Genomic DNA, 14,755 nt, shown 5'->3' on the forward strand with positions numbered 1-14,755 from the left:
AGGGAAGAAGGGAGAAGGGGGCCTTATATACAAATCAGAAATATACATATTAACATAGAATAAACTCACTTTGGAGACCATAGTGTACAGATCCGTTCAAGTGGTCCATTCAGATGGGAAGACTTGGCATGTTCCTGGGGAGGGGAGATATACTTCAAAGTACCCTTTTGCAGCTAGGTAGTGCAGTGGATAGAGTGCTGGTCCTGGAGTCAAGAAGACTCATCTTCCTGAGTTCAAATCTGTCCTCAGACACTTACTATGTGACCCTGGGTAAGTTACTTAACCCTGTTTGCTTTAGTTGCTCATCTGTAAAATGAACTGGAAAATGAAATGTCAAACCACTCCAATATCTTTGCCAAGAAAACTCCAAATATGGTCATGAAGAATCAGACATGACTGAAAATGACTGAAAAATAATAACAGCACCTTCTGAAAGTGGGATATTTCAATCCTCATTTTGGTGGCTTCCTGGAGCCGGCCAATTTGCATGTCAAAGTTCAGGACACATGGGAGATTTTTGAGGAACACCAGTGCAGGGGTGGGGGAAGACAAACTGGTAGTTGGCAAGATGTTATTTTTGGACACATAGATGTATCAACTTTAAAATATTCCTGTCAGTATTTTTCTATAGCCTAATCTTATAACAATGGTTTCCATTCATAGATTCTATGAATTACAGCCTCTTTTAAGAGGAGACTGTCCTGGTGGTCTCAAGACCACTAGGCCCTGTCTTACAACAGGCCCAGAGAACATTAATATGTCAGGATTTAAACCCAGGTTCCCTGACTCTCAATCTAGCAGCACCCTTTCCACTTCATTGCACCTAGTGACTGACCTGTAAGCATCCAGGTGAGACAATGGGTGGGGCAATGGACCTGGAGATTATAATAGCACCTGTCTCACAGAATGGATTAGAGAATAGAATTAAACAACATATCATTTATTAGAAACACACTTGAAATGTTATATCCCTGCTTCAGATAAAGTCCTAAAGGTACAGTAGCAAACAGACAAAGCTACAGTAAAAACATCCATGGTAGAAAGAGACAAGCAGGGAGACTACGTTATGCTTAAAGGCATAATTAAAAAATATGAATACTAAACAAATATGCACTAAACTGCATAGCATATAATAGCATCTTAAAGGAAAAGTTAATTGAATTGCAGAGAGAAATAGATAGTAAAATTGTAATAGTGAGGGACCTCAACATACGTTTTCAGATCTAGACAAATCTAACAAAAATGATAAACAAGGAAGAAGTTAAGGACCTAAGTAGAACTTTAGAAAAATTGGAGATGATCGTTATCTGGCCACTATTGAATGGGAACAGAAAGAAGTTAATATATTTCTTGGCTGTACATAGTACCTTTACAAAAATATGACCATGCAGAGAGGCATAAAAACCTCTCAAACAAATATTGAAGACCAGAAATAGTGAATATATTCATCATATGCCACAATGAAGAAAAAATATATTCAATAAAAAGCCTTTGGAAGGAAATTAAAAATTAAAGATTTAATAATTTTATCCTAAAAATGATGCATCAAACAACAAATTATAGAAAGAACAGAAAAGTTCATTACATAAAATACAAGTATTTAATATTTTGTTAGTTTGAAGGAAAATTCATGGTCCAGAAATTCTCAGAAATGAACATTGTTTAAGGCAATAAATAATTGAATACTGTGATTGCTAATTCGATGAAAATCTCTTGTGATTTCAGGCAGCTTTGGCTGGAGGCACCACCATGATCATTGATTTCGCCATACCTCAGAAAGGCTGCTCCCTCATTGAGGCCTTTGACATGTGGAGAAGCTGGGCAGATCCCAAAGTCTGCTGTGACTATGCGCTTCATGTTGCAGTTACATGGTGGAGTGACCAGGTAGAGGGATAAGGGTTAGTCAGTCAGTGGATATTTATCAAGTACCTATTTGGTACAATATACAGTTCCAGGCACTGTGCTAAATATTGGGGATAAAATATGAAAAATAAAGACAGTTTCTGCCCTTGAGGAGCTTATAATCTAATGGGGAAAGATAGCACCCAAAAGGAAGCTGAAAGAGGAGGGGAAAGGGCATGGAGGCATGTTGGAGAAGTCCAAAGTATTTAAGCCAGGTAGGAAATGAAGAGATGGCTGGCCTGAGCATTTTTCTTAAATGGAAGTTTTAGGAAGAGCTCTCCATTCTGCCCTCCAATCAGAGGGTTCCTAAGGGCAGAGAGTGTGATGAGGTGTGAGTACCAAGGCTGATGTGATCTTGCAGTATGATAAAGTTCCTGGGGACATGGTGGAGAAGTCCAAAGGAATGTAGCTGGGTAAGATATGAATAATTGTATGTGGAAATTTGATATTAACAATTTGGGGGCACATTACATGTAAAATAGCTATGGGCCATATTGACACATAAAGAACTATATGGAGAAGAAGCTTCTTTCTGGAGCCTAAATGAGGTATTACTGTTGTCCAGTATGGTTTTGGTAAAAAACAAAACACATTTTTATTTGGTCCATCTCTTTGGTTTAGTCACTAGATTGTAAAATCTCTGATGGCATACGTATGATCTTTATTATGTTTCCCTTACCAATAATTTTATTTTATTAATTAACTATTGGCTTTTGATGACCAATAGTACAATGATTATACATGACAACTCGTCAAATACTTGGCAGCTCTCAGACCCACTAAAGCTCTTCCCTTTCCTTCACAAAATCTTCATATGGCTTGATCTTGAGGTGCTTCTCCATCCTAGTTGCTAACCTCTGGTTGTTTGCTAGATTATCAATGGCCTTCCTAAAACTAGTGCCCAAAATTGAATGTTATAGTCCAACTAGGGCAGAGCATGATAGGATCATCACCTCCTGTTCTCTACACCTTTCTTAAACCAGCCTAGGATAAAACTAGCTTAGTTTTAGTTTGGTTTGGTTTTTATTGCTGTCATGCCACATGATTGGCTAATTCACAAAGCTCCCTAGATCTTTTTCAGATATGAATGGATATCTAGCCAAACTTCCCTCATCTTTTGTTTGTGAAAATGAATTTTTTGAACCCAAGTAGAAGACTTTACATTTATCCCTATGAAATCTCATCTTATTAAATTTGTGTTAGTGTTCTATCCTTCAGGGTTTTTTATCCTATTTTTATCATCCAGATTGTTAGCTATCCCTCTTAGCTTTGGGTCATCTATAACTTTGACAGGCATCACATCCATTCCTTTAGCCAAATCATCAATAAAAATGTCAAAGATCACAGGGCTAAGCATAGACCCCTGAGTCATTTTACTGGAGACCTTTAAATTATTAATGGCTACTTCTTGGGTCCTGCCATTTAATCAGGTTTGTATCCATCTAATTTTAGCTTGGGCAGCTGGGTGATGCAGTAGATAGAGTGCTGCGTCTGGAGTCAGGAAGACTCATCTTCCTAAGTTTAAATCTGGTCTCAGACACTTACTAGCTGTGTGAACCTGGGCAAGTCACTTAATCCTGTTTGCCTCAGTTTCCTCATCTGTAAAATAAACTGCAGAAGGAAATGGTAAACTACTCCAGGATCTTTGCCAAGAAAACCCCAAATGGTATCATGAAGAGTCAGACATGACAGAACAACAACAACAAAGTGTAGCCTGCATCTCTCCATCTTTTATACCAGAATAACATAAGAAACTTTGTCAAATGTTTTGATAAAATCTAGGCAAAAATTATTTCTAGAATTCTTCTGATCTACCAGCCCACGAACTCCACCCAACTAAAAAAAATCAGGTTAATCCGGCATGACCTGTTCTGAATTCTGAAGCCTCACATCATTTTAATGATCACTACTTCTCCTTTTAGATCTGTTTCTGGGATTCTTCACCTATTTCCTCTTTCTATCCAGATGCTGCATTTTCATACAGCAATAAAAACGTCAATTCTGTTCCTACCCTTATTGCTCTTCATACAACTGATTTCCAGCTTGATGCTTGTCTACCCTTTCTAGTTTTTGGATTTCCTTGCATGAGTAGATCTTAATATACAAGGCTACTCTGTACTTGTGTCCCCTCCCCACAATCCTTTTACTTACCTTCCTTCTTCTGAATAAGATATGTCTTTGGAGGGCCACATTCGAGTCATGGGCTTCATTCTACCAAGTCTCAGTGATAACACTGAGGTCACATTTGCCTGTTTGAGTTCAGGTCTTCAGCTTACTTGTCTCTATGCTTCATGAATTACTGTAAAGACATACGGCTTTTCCTTCAAAAACAAAGGACAAATCCATGGGTTTTTTTTAAATCAGCTCTTTTCTTAGATTTTTGTCTCCTGTGAATTTCCAATTGCCTCTGCTGCTATTTTCTCCTTTCTATATTGTTTCCACTCTCCATGGTATCTAGCTGGATAGGTATACACAGGCAATTTTCTCCCACCCTCTTCCTTTGTAATTTAAGACTCTTTGGATGAGATTTGCAAGAATTAAGGCAAATACATTTTTTATCAGCTTTGTTACATGTACTCCGTCCTTGATCAGGAGTTCCTATATTTCATTTTCAAGGTTTGAGAATAGGTTTGTTTCTGTAATTCAAATGCCATTCACATACACTGTCTTCCCCATGAGTGATTCATTTCCCAAATCTTTGTTTTTCTTTTAGAGCCCTTGCCATCGATTAGTAGCAGTGAAGAAAAGACCCCCTAAAATCTCCTGGAATTTTTGTTTTGTTTTCTTCTTGTTGTTCAAGACTTCATATTCATTATCAGCATCTTTAGAGACAGAGTGAAATAGAACAGTGGGTAGAACACTGGACTCAGACACTAGCTCCTAGCCAAGTCACTTAACTTCTCTGTTCCTCAGTTTCGTATGTAAAATAAGAGGGATTTGGAATTAATGGCCTCTCAGGTTCCTCTCAGTGCTAATTTTTTTTACCAATCTTTTTACCATTGTAGTTTTTGTCTATTTGAATTGATAGAAAAAGGTAGTAGATGTTTGGCTTGAGAGGCTCCCATGATCATAGGTATAGAGATGGAAGGGACCCCAAGGGACATCTAGTCCAGCTCCCAGATTTTACAGATGAGGAAGTGGAGGCACAGGGAGGTCAAGTCACTTACCTTAGGTCACACAGATAGTAGGTGGTAGAGGCAGAATTTGGTCCTAGGTTGTCTTGCTCAAGAGCTAGCATTAGCTCCACTGTACCTAACTGCCCCTGAGGCTCTGTGTGTGTGTGTGTTCTCTGTCACCTCTTAGGGACATTCGCCAGCAAGAAAGCAAACCTCTTTATTGCTGTTATCTGGTCAATACATATTCACCTCCCTTCAGTGATGAGTCCCCTGATATCCCCTAATAACATTAAAAACAGCAACAATAATGACAAATTACGTGGAATACACTTTACATGTGTTATCTCATTTGATCTTCACAACTCTGTGGTTACTATTAACTCCATTTTACAGGTAAGGAAACAGAGGCCAGGAAAGGCTAGTTGACTTGCCTAGGGTCACACAGCTAGAAAGTGCCTGAGGCCTTTACTGGATGATCTCCCACTTAACAGCCCCTCAGATCCACACCCTCATTCCTTGAAGAAAAATTAGCTGCTTCCTCCATAGATGGTCCAACTCCTGTCTTTTCAGAAGGAGTCTCCTATCTGTGTCTTACCTCCAGTGTTCAGTAGTTCTCCCATTCATCTTGTCCCATTTTTTTTTCTTCCTTCATACACATGTCAAGATCCCTCCGGGCCCCTCCAGATCCATTTTATTCTCTTCCCTCTCCCCCATTTAGCCTTTTTCAGTTTATTTTTAAAGTAGTTCACTTTCATACACACTGCAGAACTCTTCACCTTCTTTTCTAGAAGCCCCTCTTTGTCTCTTTCAGCTTGAGTCCAAATCCTCTTTCTTCTCCTTAGGTTCTTTACCTCTTTCCCTTGTAGGTCTGAAGTATGAATCCCAACTGAGCCACTTCATGGCCCAGAAGTCTAACCCCTCTGGTCCTCTGTTTCCTCATCTATAAAATGAGAGGTTGACTAGGTGACCTCTGAGGTCCCTTGCATTCTATATGGGAGGAGGGAAGGATGAGAAATACCCAAGAACAACTTCAATGACATCTCCTCTAGACTCATGACCAGTACCAGGAGAATCCTGTAGCCCAGGAAGTAATCACTTACTACAATAGACAGCTGGGGGTCTTCTTCCCCTCAGGGCACAGCTGCCCACGATTTTTAAGTCAGGGTCCTTAGAATTCTATTAACTTGAACCTGTTTCAAAAATTTGTAAATACCCTGTAAAGACTCTTCTCTTTAAGAACCAGTGACACAGTGAATTTCCATTTACAAATGAATAAATATGCTAGGCACTGTTCTAAATGCTAGGGAATACAAGTACGAGGCAGACCTGGCATCCACCCATATGGAATTTACATTTCTAAGAGGGAAAGGCAGCACAGATAATGGAGTAGAGGCCAAGGAGAGGTGTTTTGGTGAGGGAAGTGAAAGGGATTATAAACTGAGTCATAGAACAAGTATTTGATACGCCCCTTTGAAGAATGGTATGGCAGCTAGGTGGTGCAGTGGATAGAGGTGCCAGGCCTGGAGTGAGGAAGACTCGTCTTCCTTAGTTCAAATCTGGCCTCAGACATCAATTAGCTGTGTGACCTTGGGCAAGTCACTTGATCCTATTTACCTCAGTTCCTTATCTGTAAAATGAGCTGGAGAAGGAAATGGCAAAATACTCCAGTATCTTTGCTAAGAAAACCCCAAACGAGGTCATGGAGAGTTGGGCATGCTTGAAAAACAACTGAACTTTACCAGTAGTGCCGATTATTTAATTATCGTTCCCAGAGCCAAGAAATGGAAAAGTAGAGTAGGAAGGGGAGGCACACAGGGAAAGGGGTAGATTTGCAAGGGTATAGCATGAAGTGACTGGACTGGGCAAGAAATGATGAAGATTCTCCAATCGTGGGGGCCTATCCTCTTCTACCATACACACTCTTGGAAATCACACAGTTCTTCAACTTCACTGTTTCCAATTTACAAAACTGCTTCAATTCCAGTAGTCCTGGTTTCCCTGAGAAAAGCCCCCCCCCCACCCCCTCCCCTTCTTCATCCCTGCTTCTCTTCCTCAGGTGCTCTGGCTCAGCAAGCATTTTAAAAATAGCACCCACTTGATAAATTTGAACACTATAAGAAAATCAGGCAACGCAAAATAGGTTGTGCTTGAGCACAGATTATGTAAGATTCTGTCATTCTTGCTTCCTGAGGCAGAAAATCAAGGTCTTGATTAAGTGAGATCTCATATCACCTAGTCACAAAATAGGAAGCGATTATCTCTTTTCAGCACCAAATTTGGATCATTTCATGTTCTGCTGATTCCAAATTCCCTGCACGATTTTAGTAGAATGCAATTCTGTATTTCATGTCTTAAAAACTATTGTACAGCTTTTTGCTTTCTAGCAGACAGCAATTACATATTGCCTTCAAGACTCTGTTTCTCAGTAGTGGGAAGCCCTTTATTCCAATTAATTATTTATTAAACAAACAGACAAACATAAAAAGATGATCCCCTACAAGGCCTCTAGTATGTTTTCCAGTTTTAATTTTCCAAAGGCAGTTGAACAACTTGCTAGTCAAAAGCAGAAAATGGATTACTTTATTTGTGTTTGAAATTTTTCTCTGTTGCTCGGCAAGGTGCCCTAATACTGATCAGATACCCTGTTACTGATCTGGATGATCAAAGATCCCTTGCCAGGTACCCCTTCCCAGAGAACTTTGCCAGAAGGCAGGATATGGACCGAGTGACCTCATACATTTCTGTCCAACTCTATTTCTTTGATTGTCTCTCACCAAGATATTGTGAGCATTCATGACACAGTACATGAAATACATAATATGGGCCCTGAGGGAAAGGATATAGGACACTTCCATGTATTTTGTAAAATGCTTAATAAATAATACATGTGGAGGAAAAGTACTTTACCCATAAAAGATATTGTTGTAATATTATGAAATGAAGATATATCCATTCGACCTCATAAATAGATTTTTTAAATTGTCAGATTTTCAGCCTATAAAATATTCCCTAGTCCTCCTCTCATCGATTAGGGTTGCTGCAGCTCTGAAGGCAATGAACATTAACAGCTGCTTAAAAGCATGGGGCAGAATGTTCAATTTTTTAAAATCTTACCTAAAGTAGTCATACCATCTGACTAGAAGTTTAAAGTCGAACATCCTGGAGTTATAGATTAAGAGCTAGAAGAAACCTTAGAGATCAACTACTCTAGTCCCTTCATTTTACATATGAGGAAACTTAAGCTTGCATTAAAATACCACTTAGACAAAAAAGTTTGGTGACTTGTCCAACGGTCACACAAGAATTAAATAGCAGGGTTGGGGGGAATTGAATCTGGGTCTCCTGACTCAAAACCAAACCTTTTTTTTCCCCAAGTGTTCCAGTTTATATAAACATTCATACATTAAATAAATAACCTTTACCAAGGCTTTTAGCTGTTTGACAAATTATACTGGTGATCTGGAACTCAACTGCTTACATCTATTCAAATAATAGATAGATAAGAGTTTCAGGCACTGAATGAAGAACGAAAACTGGCTAAAGGTCAGGGACAAAAAAAGCCTGAGCAGAAGGCTGTTAGAGATTCAAGAGTGGAAGTCAAGAGTCCACTCAATGGAATGTAATTTACCTAGTTGGTTTCAGTTTCGGTGTGTGTTATTATAAAACAAATCATCTCCAGCATCAAAGGGAAGGAGAGAGAAGAGAAATAGAGCCCTTTATCTTAGAAACTGACACTTGGAATATGCTGGATATTTGCAAGGGGTATACCAGTTGTGATGGGCAGCTACTAGGGTGACCACAGGAATGTAGCATCATTGAACTCAAAGAAGGCCAGAAAATGAACCTAAGATAAACAGAGGACTATAACAAAGACAACAGAGATTAAAGTCTACGTGCACAGAGCAAAGGCATTGCAAAATTGTGGTAAACAATAATTGAGGTGGGATTATGGGGGATACTTGAATGACCTGAGAAAAAATAGGGGAGACTTAGTGCCTGAAGGCATCATGATGGGGCGGTAGTGGAGTGGTCTACGCACAGTGTCCCAGAGGCACATTTAAATTGTCTGCTCTGACACTGTCACTGCACTATTTAAATATCACTTCATATTATCTGGCAACCTCAATTGGCTCTTTCTATCTTCCTTTCAGTTTAAAATCTGAATCCAAATGTTTACTTGTATCCTTATATTCCTCCCAGTATACAGCATTACTTAGAAACAAGACCAAATATTTTGGTGAGAATTTACTAAATCTTTTCAGTTACAAGGGGACAGAGGGATAAGTTTTGACCTTGGGGAGGATCTTGTTGATAACTGCATTTTCCTCATTTTTCTTAAGGGCAGCATCTTATAGTGGATAGAGAGCCAGCCTTGGAGCCAGGAAGACCTGGATTTAAGTTCCACTTCTGATACATACTGGCTATGTGACCCTGAGCAAGTCACTTAGCCTCTTAAAGCTCTAGGCAATTCTCTAAGACTCTAAATTGCGCAAAAAAAAAAAAAAAAAAAGTGCCATCCTGAATTGGTAGGGAAAATTTCCTCTTTTGAGATTTCCCTATATAATGAATTCACAGGTCCAGCTCTTATCTCTCGCCTTGTTTTTGCTACCCTATTTTGGGGAGTGGCGACTATTATTTGGGTTCAAGAACAGTTCTATTTGTTCCCTTTTAGGTCAAAGAAGAAATGAAAACCCTAACACAAAATAAGGGTGTTAACTCTTTCAAGATGTTTATGGCTTATAAAGACCTGTACATGATTAGAGACGCAGAGCTGTATGCAGCTTTTTCTCAGTGCAAGGAAATTGGAGCGATTGCTCAAGTCCATGCTGAGAACGGAGACTTGATTGCTGAGGTGAGTGTGTGCATTTTCAATCTTCAGACACAAAAGCGCCTACAGCTGCGAGTGAAGACAAGTGGCCTACTCGGTGCCAAAACAGAAAGCTTAAATTAGTATACTCATTTAACGCTTCAGGTAAGAAGGAAATCCAGAACACAATTCTCTGTGCCTTAACTGGAAATGTGATTTGTGGGCATTGGTCACTCTTTCCTTCTGTTTATTTAGAGCATCTTAAAGTCAAAACAAATACTTCCCTTTTTACAATAAGCCATTATTACATCCCAGGCCTTTCTTATTATAAAAATATTAATAATCCTCTATGCATTTCTTAGTACTTTTGTTTTGAGCCGTTCAGAATGCTGGTGCAGAATCCCAGCATCTGGGAAGACAGCCATGCAATCTGAGAGCCAGAGCGTGGGTTGATTGAGGCAATGGACTCGAATAGACTTTTCGACAAACACTTGCTCTTGGTCAGAAACAGAATCATAAAATGTCCTCTGGAGACTGGGAGAACTCTATTTCTCATATTATTTACAGTGCTACATTACCTTAGGGGGGCATGGTTTTGAAAACTTTAAGATCCTCATCTTAGCCTTAAAGCAGGTGTTCTTAACCTTGGGTCTACGTACTTTTTTTTTTTTTAACATTTTGATAAGTATTTCAATATAATAGTTTCCTTTGTAACACTATGTATTTTATTTTATGTACTTAAAAACATTATTTTGAGAAGGGATCCATAAACTTCATCAGGCTGCCAAAGGTACCCACAATACAAACGATGTTAAGAACCCTGTTCTTAGAGAAAAGAGGCTAGGCTTATTGTTAGGAGAGACCTGGGTTCAGGTGCTGTCTCTGACAGCTGGGTAACTCTGGCAAGCAGCTTAGTGAGGCAAGGTTTCTAAGCATTACTTACCTCACAGAACTGTAGATTACTTTACTAGACGTGCACCTTTTTAAAATTTGTAAATTATTTTTATTTTAAACTTAAATACAAAACAAGAAAAGAAAAAAAAAGAAATTTAAAAGATGTGCACCTTTTAGGGAATATACAGAATCCACAAGATAAGAAGACAGACCCCCCCCCCCAAAAGGTAAAAATCCTAATAATTAACACCAAAGAACTTTAAGACAAAGAGGTCTTATTTAGATCTATACTGCCAACGGACTCCATGTGCCCACTGTAGTACAGATAGTCTTGCAGGTCTGTGGATCCAAGGCCAAGCTATTAGAACCCCATGGTACTAACTATGCCCAAATGCATCTGTACCCACCAAAGACAGAAAGCATCGCTTTTATCTGTTCACATGAAAGAAAAATGAAAAGAACAAACTGGAGGAGGGGAAAGGCGAAAGATGTAGACAGGGTAGAAGATGAATGCAGCCCTGCAAGCCAGAAGCTGAAGGTAAGCAAGTATTGAGTATGAGGGAAAAGGGACTGGAAACTCAGTTGGGAACCGTTCTCTCTTTCCCTAAAATGTATTCAAGGCAGGAACCTGGGCCTGTTCAGTTCTAGAAAACCTAAAGTGAGGAGGCTGAGGGGGCCCAGTAATACAGCTTCAGTAAACTGTGCAGCAGAAGGGAGAGCAACCCAAAGAATGAGGAAGATTCCTAAATCTGGGAATACAAGAGAATGGCAAAATATTGAGAAAGTCTGAATAAAAGCCAAGTGAATAAGCAAACAAAGACACAGATAGTCTGATAGAAACAGAAGGAAGAATTAATAAAGCTTCAAAGAGAAACCTAAGATCTTTTAACATAGAATGGAGGAAAATGAATCAGGATAGCCCCGTGGAAAATTATAATCCTGGAGACCACTAAGAGATCTTGGAACAACACTAAGACGTCCACAATAATTCAAAAGAGAAGCAAAAATCTTAAAAATGTGAAGTTAGGAATTATTTTAGGTCAGAAATCTGAGCTCTCAACACAGATTTTTTAAAAAACAAACTTGACCAATAGGATAGGAAAACTTGGATACATAATGGAGGCTCTCCCCAAAGAACTGGAAGCTCTGAGAGAGAGGGCCAAGGGGAAAAACAGATTTGAAACATAATAATACTGAAATGGAAGAAATATTGATAAAAGAAAAGCAAAAGGTAATAGCTTTTAATGTATATCTATATATTTTACAGTGTGCATGTCAAAGCAACGGACACTGAAGAAAAGATTCACAGAGACAACTTAAGAATGATAGGCCTCCCAGAAGTAACAAAGTAAAAACAAAACAAAAATCAAATGATAGATTATAGGAAATAATACAAGAGCTTCTGAATACAGAAAATGCTTTGTTGTTTCAAGAAACCACAGCTCACTGTCAGAGAAAACAACACCAACAAATATTTCAAATGTTTCACGTCATTTTTGACATGTTTCAAATTTCAAGACATCTAGTGGTTAAATATAGCAATTTCAATTATAAACTAAAAAATCTGCAAGTATCCAGGAGAAAGACTTTTAAATATGAAGAAAAGGGCTTTCTAAAGTACTAAGTAAATTTACTTGCCTGGGGAGAAAAAGCCTGTTATTTGTCAGAGGCAGCACATCTTAATTCTAAAGCCAGCTCTATTTCCACTAAACAATATGTATATGCTTTATAATCAAGTAAACAGCACCTAAGGCATGTTGAGTAGTCTTTACTTTTAAGTAAGTCCCACCAATGCATATTGTCATTGAATCTGTCTCTGATTGTCTTCAAGAGCTTTCTGGGGTATTTTGTGGGTAATTGTGACCCAAGGTCACATAGCCAATATGAATTTGAGTTGTTGAGGAGGGTCTGGCCCGAGTCAGTACCATGTTATTTAAGGTCCAATTTTAGGAGTAAATGAGGCATTCATAGACTATCCAACAGTTAACAAAAGGAGGTTTACTAAGCCATAGCATGTAAAGGACTATCAACAAGGCACTTAGCTTTAGTAAACAACTTTGTCTTCATATGGAAGTGAGCCTGGTCTTCAGGGAAGCCAGGTTGTGGTAATTCTTAAGATTATCCGCCAAGTCTGAAGGTTCCTTCCTGATCATAGATGGATGGATCTTTTTATGTTCTTGGGTGACTCGGAAGTCACATTTATATGGTTGTGTTCAGTCATTTTTAGTCACGCCCTACTGTTCTCATTTGGAATTTTCTTGCTAAAGATATTGGAGTGGTTTGCAATTTCCTTCTCCAGCTCATTAAACAGTTAGTGACTTGCCCAGGGCCACGCAACTAGTAAGTGTCTGAAGTCAGATTTGAACTTGAGAAGATGAGTCTTCCTGACTCTAGTCATTCTATTCACTTTGACATCCAGCTACTCATCATCAATATGGCTAGAAGTTACTAGGAAGCTGTTATTAAGGTGCATGAAGCTTGATATTTGGTCCCCTCCACAGCTAATTAAGTCCCAGAAATAGCTTTGCTGCCTTTTAGGGAAAAATTAGCTTAACCCATATTACAGGGAAAGGGAGGAACCCTGGTAGATAGTGGAAATTACAAAGTGGGACTTGGAGCCAGCTCCTCCTAACTCCAAGGCCGGTTCTCTATTCATTAAACAGCTACCTTTTACCTGTTATGTAATTAGGGTTAAAAATTGTACTAAAATTTCAAGCAAGACACATCCTGGAGTTGGTCCAGTGACATTTTTCTCTTAGGCCTTATGTTGGATGTCTAGGCTCTGTGCTGTGGAAACTTCTTAATACACTGATCATGAGACTCTTAAGAGAGGAATGAATATTAGGGCTAGGGATAATGTTAATATTGCTCATTAGGAATCAATAATAATCCTGAATATTTTAACCTTATTAACTTTTTATTACTGATTTTGACTACTTTTCTATGAAGAACCTAATTAGCATTCATTCTCATCAGAATTTTTTTCAGTTGATCACGCCAAGTATTTTAACTATAAATTAGTGTAAAAGTAATTCTTTTCTCTTTCTCTCTTGTATAACACCCTGGTAATGGGAACAATTGATTTTTACTCAATTCATTTAATGCTTTGGTATCTTGAGTGCATTTGGTTTTACGTGTGTGCATCTTATTGACCAATTTCTAGGGGGCAAAGAAGATGTTGGCCCTGGGGATAACAGGTCCTGAGGGCCACGAGCTGTGTCGTCCAGAAGCTGTTGAGGCAGAAGCCACTCTGAGAGCCATCACCATAGCAAATGCTGTGAACTGCCCGCTCTATGTTGTCCATGTGATGAGCAAGTCCTCAGCTAAGGTGATTGCTGATGCAAGGAGAGAAGGTACCATCCTTAGTTCAAATTCAAATTTCAATTTGAATTGAATTTCAGATTCAATTGACAAACTTTAAGTTCATGTCTAAATACCACTTTAAAACTCACGAAACATTTTCCTCATCTCATTTGATCCTTACAATAGCCCTGTGGACTAAGCATATGGGGCTTATTCCTATTTTACAAATCCAGAAACTGAGGCTAAAAGATAGTAAATAATCTACCAAAGGTCACATTTCTAGCAATCAATCAACAAACATTTATTAAAGCACTTACTATGTTGTAGGCCCTGTCCTAAGCCCTGAGGATACAAGGAAAAATTGAAAAGAGTCCCTACTTTCAGGGAGCTTATATTCTAATGGGAGAGACCACACATATATGCATAGATATATGCAAGACACCTACAGAGTAGATGGAAGGTAAGGCTAGAGGGGTAGGCTCTGGCAGCTGGGGGGTGGGCAGGAAAGAGCTCTTGTAGAAGGTGGTGCTTTAGTCCTGACCAAAGTCAGGGGTTCCACGAGATGGAGATGAGAAAGAGAGGGCATTCTAGATATGGGGGTGGGGCAGCAAGTGCAAAGACACAGAGAATGGAGATAGAGGGTCCTGTGTGAGGAACAGCAAAGCCTGTATAATTGGATTGTAGAATGCATGGAAAGGGAGTCATATGTAGGAAGACTATACAGATAAAATTG

General features: G+C 39.0%; 1 protein-coding gene across 1 annotated transcript in view; it reads left to right on the forward strand.

Moving 5' to 3' along the window:
• The window catches only part of DPYS (dihydropyrimidinase), a 108,702-nt gene that overhangs the window by 13,168 nt on the left and 80,779 nt on the right, over positions 1–14,755 (forward strand). Inside the window, exons 2-4 of the mRNA XM_036742062.1 lie at positions 1,726–1,884; positions 9,691–9,870; positions 13,883–14,072. Coding sequence (XP_036597957.1) covers positions 1,726–1,884; positions 9,691–9,870; positions 13,883–14,072 — 529 coding nt within the window. The remainder of the gene's footprint in view (positions 1–1,725; positions 1,885–9,690; positions 9,871–13,882; positions 14,073–14,755) is intronic.

Source organism: Trichosurus vulpecula, chromosome 1 (assembly GCF_011100635.1).
Source record: "Trichosurus vulpecula isolate mTriVul1 chromosome 1, mTriVul1.pri, whole genome shotgun sequence".
In the NCBI taxonomy this organism is placed as follows: domain Eukaryota; kingdom Metazoa; phylum Chordata; class Mammalia; order Diprotodontia; family Phalangeridae; genus Trichosurus; species Trichosurus vulpecula.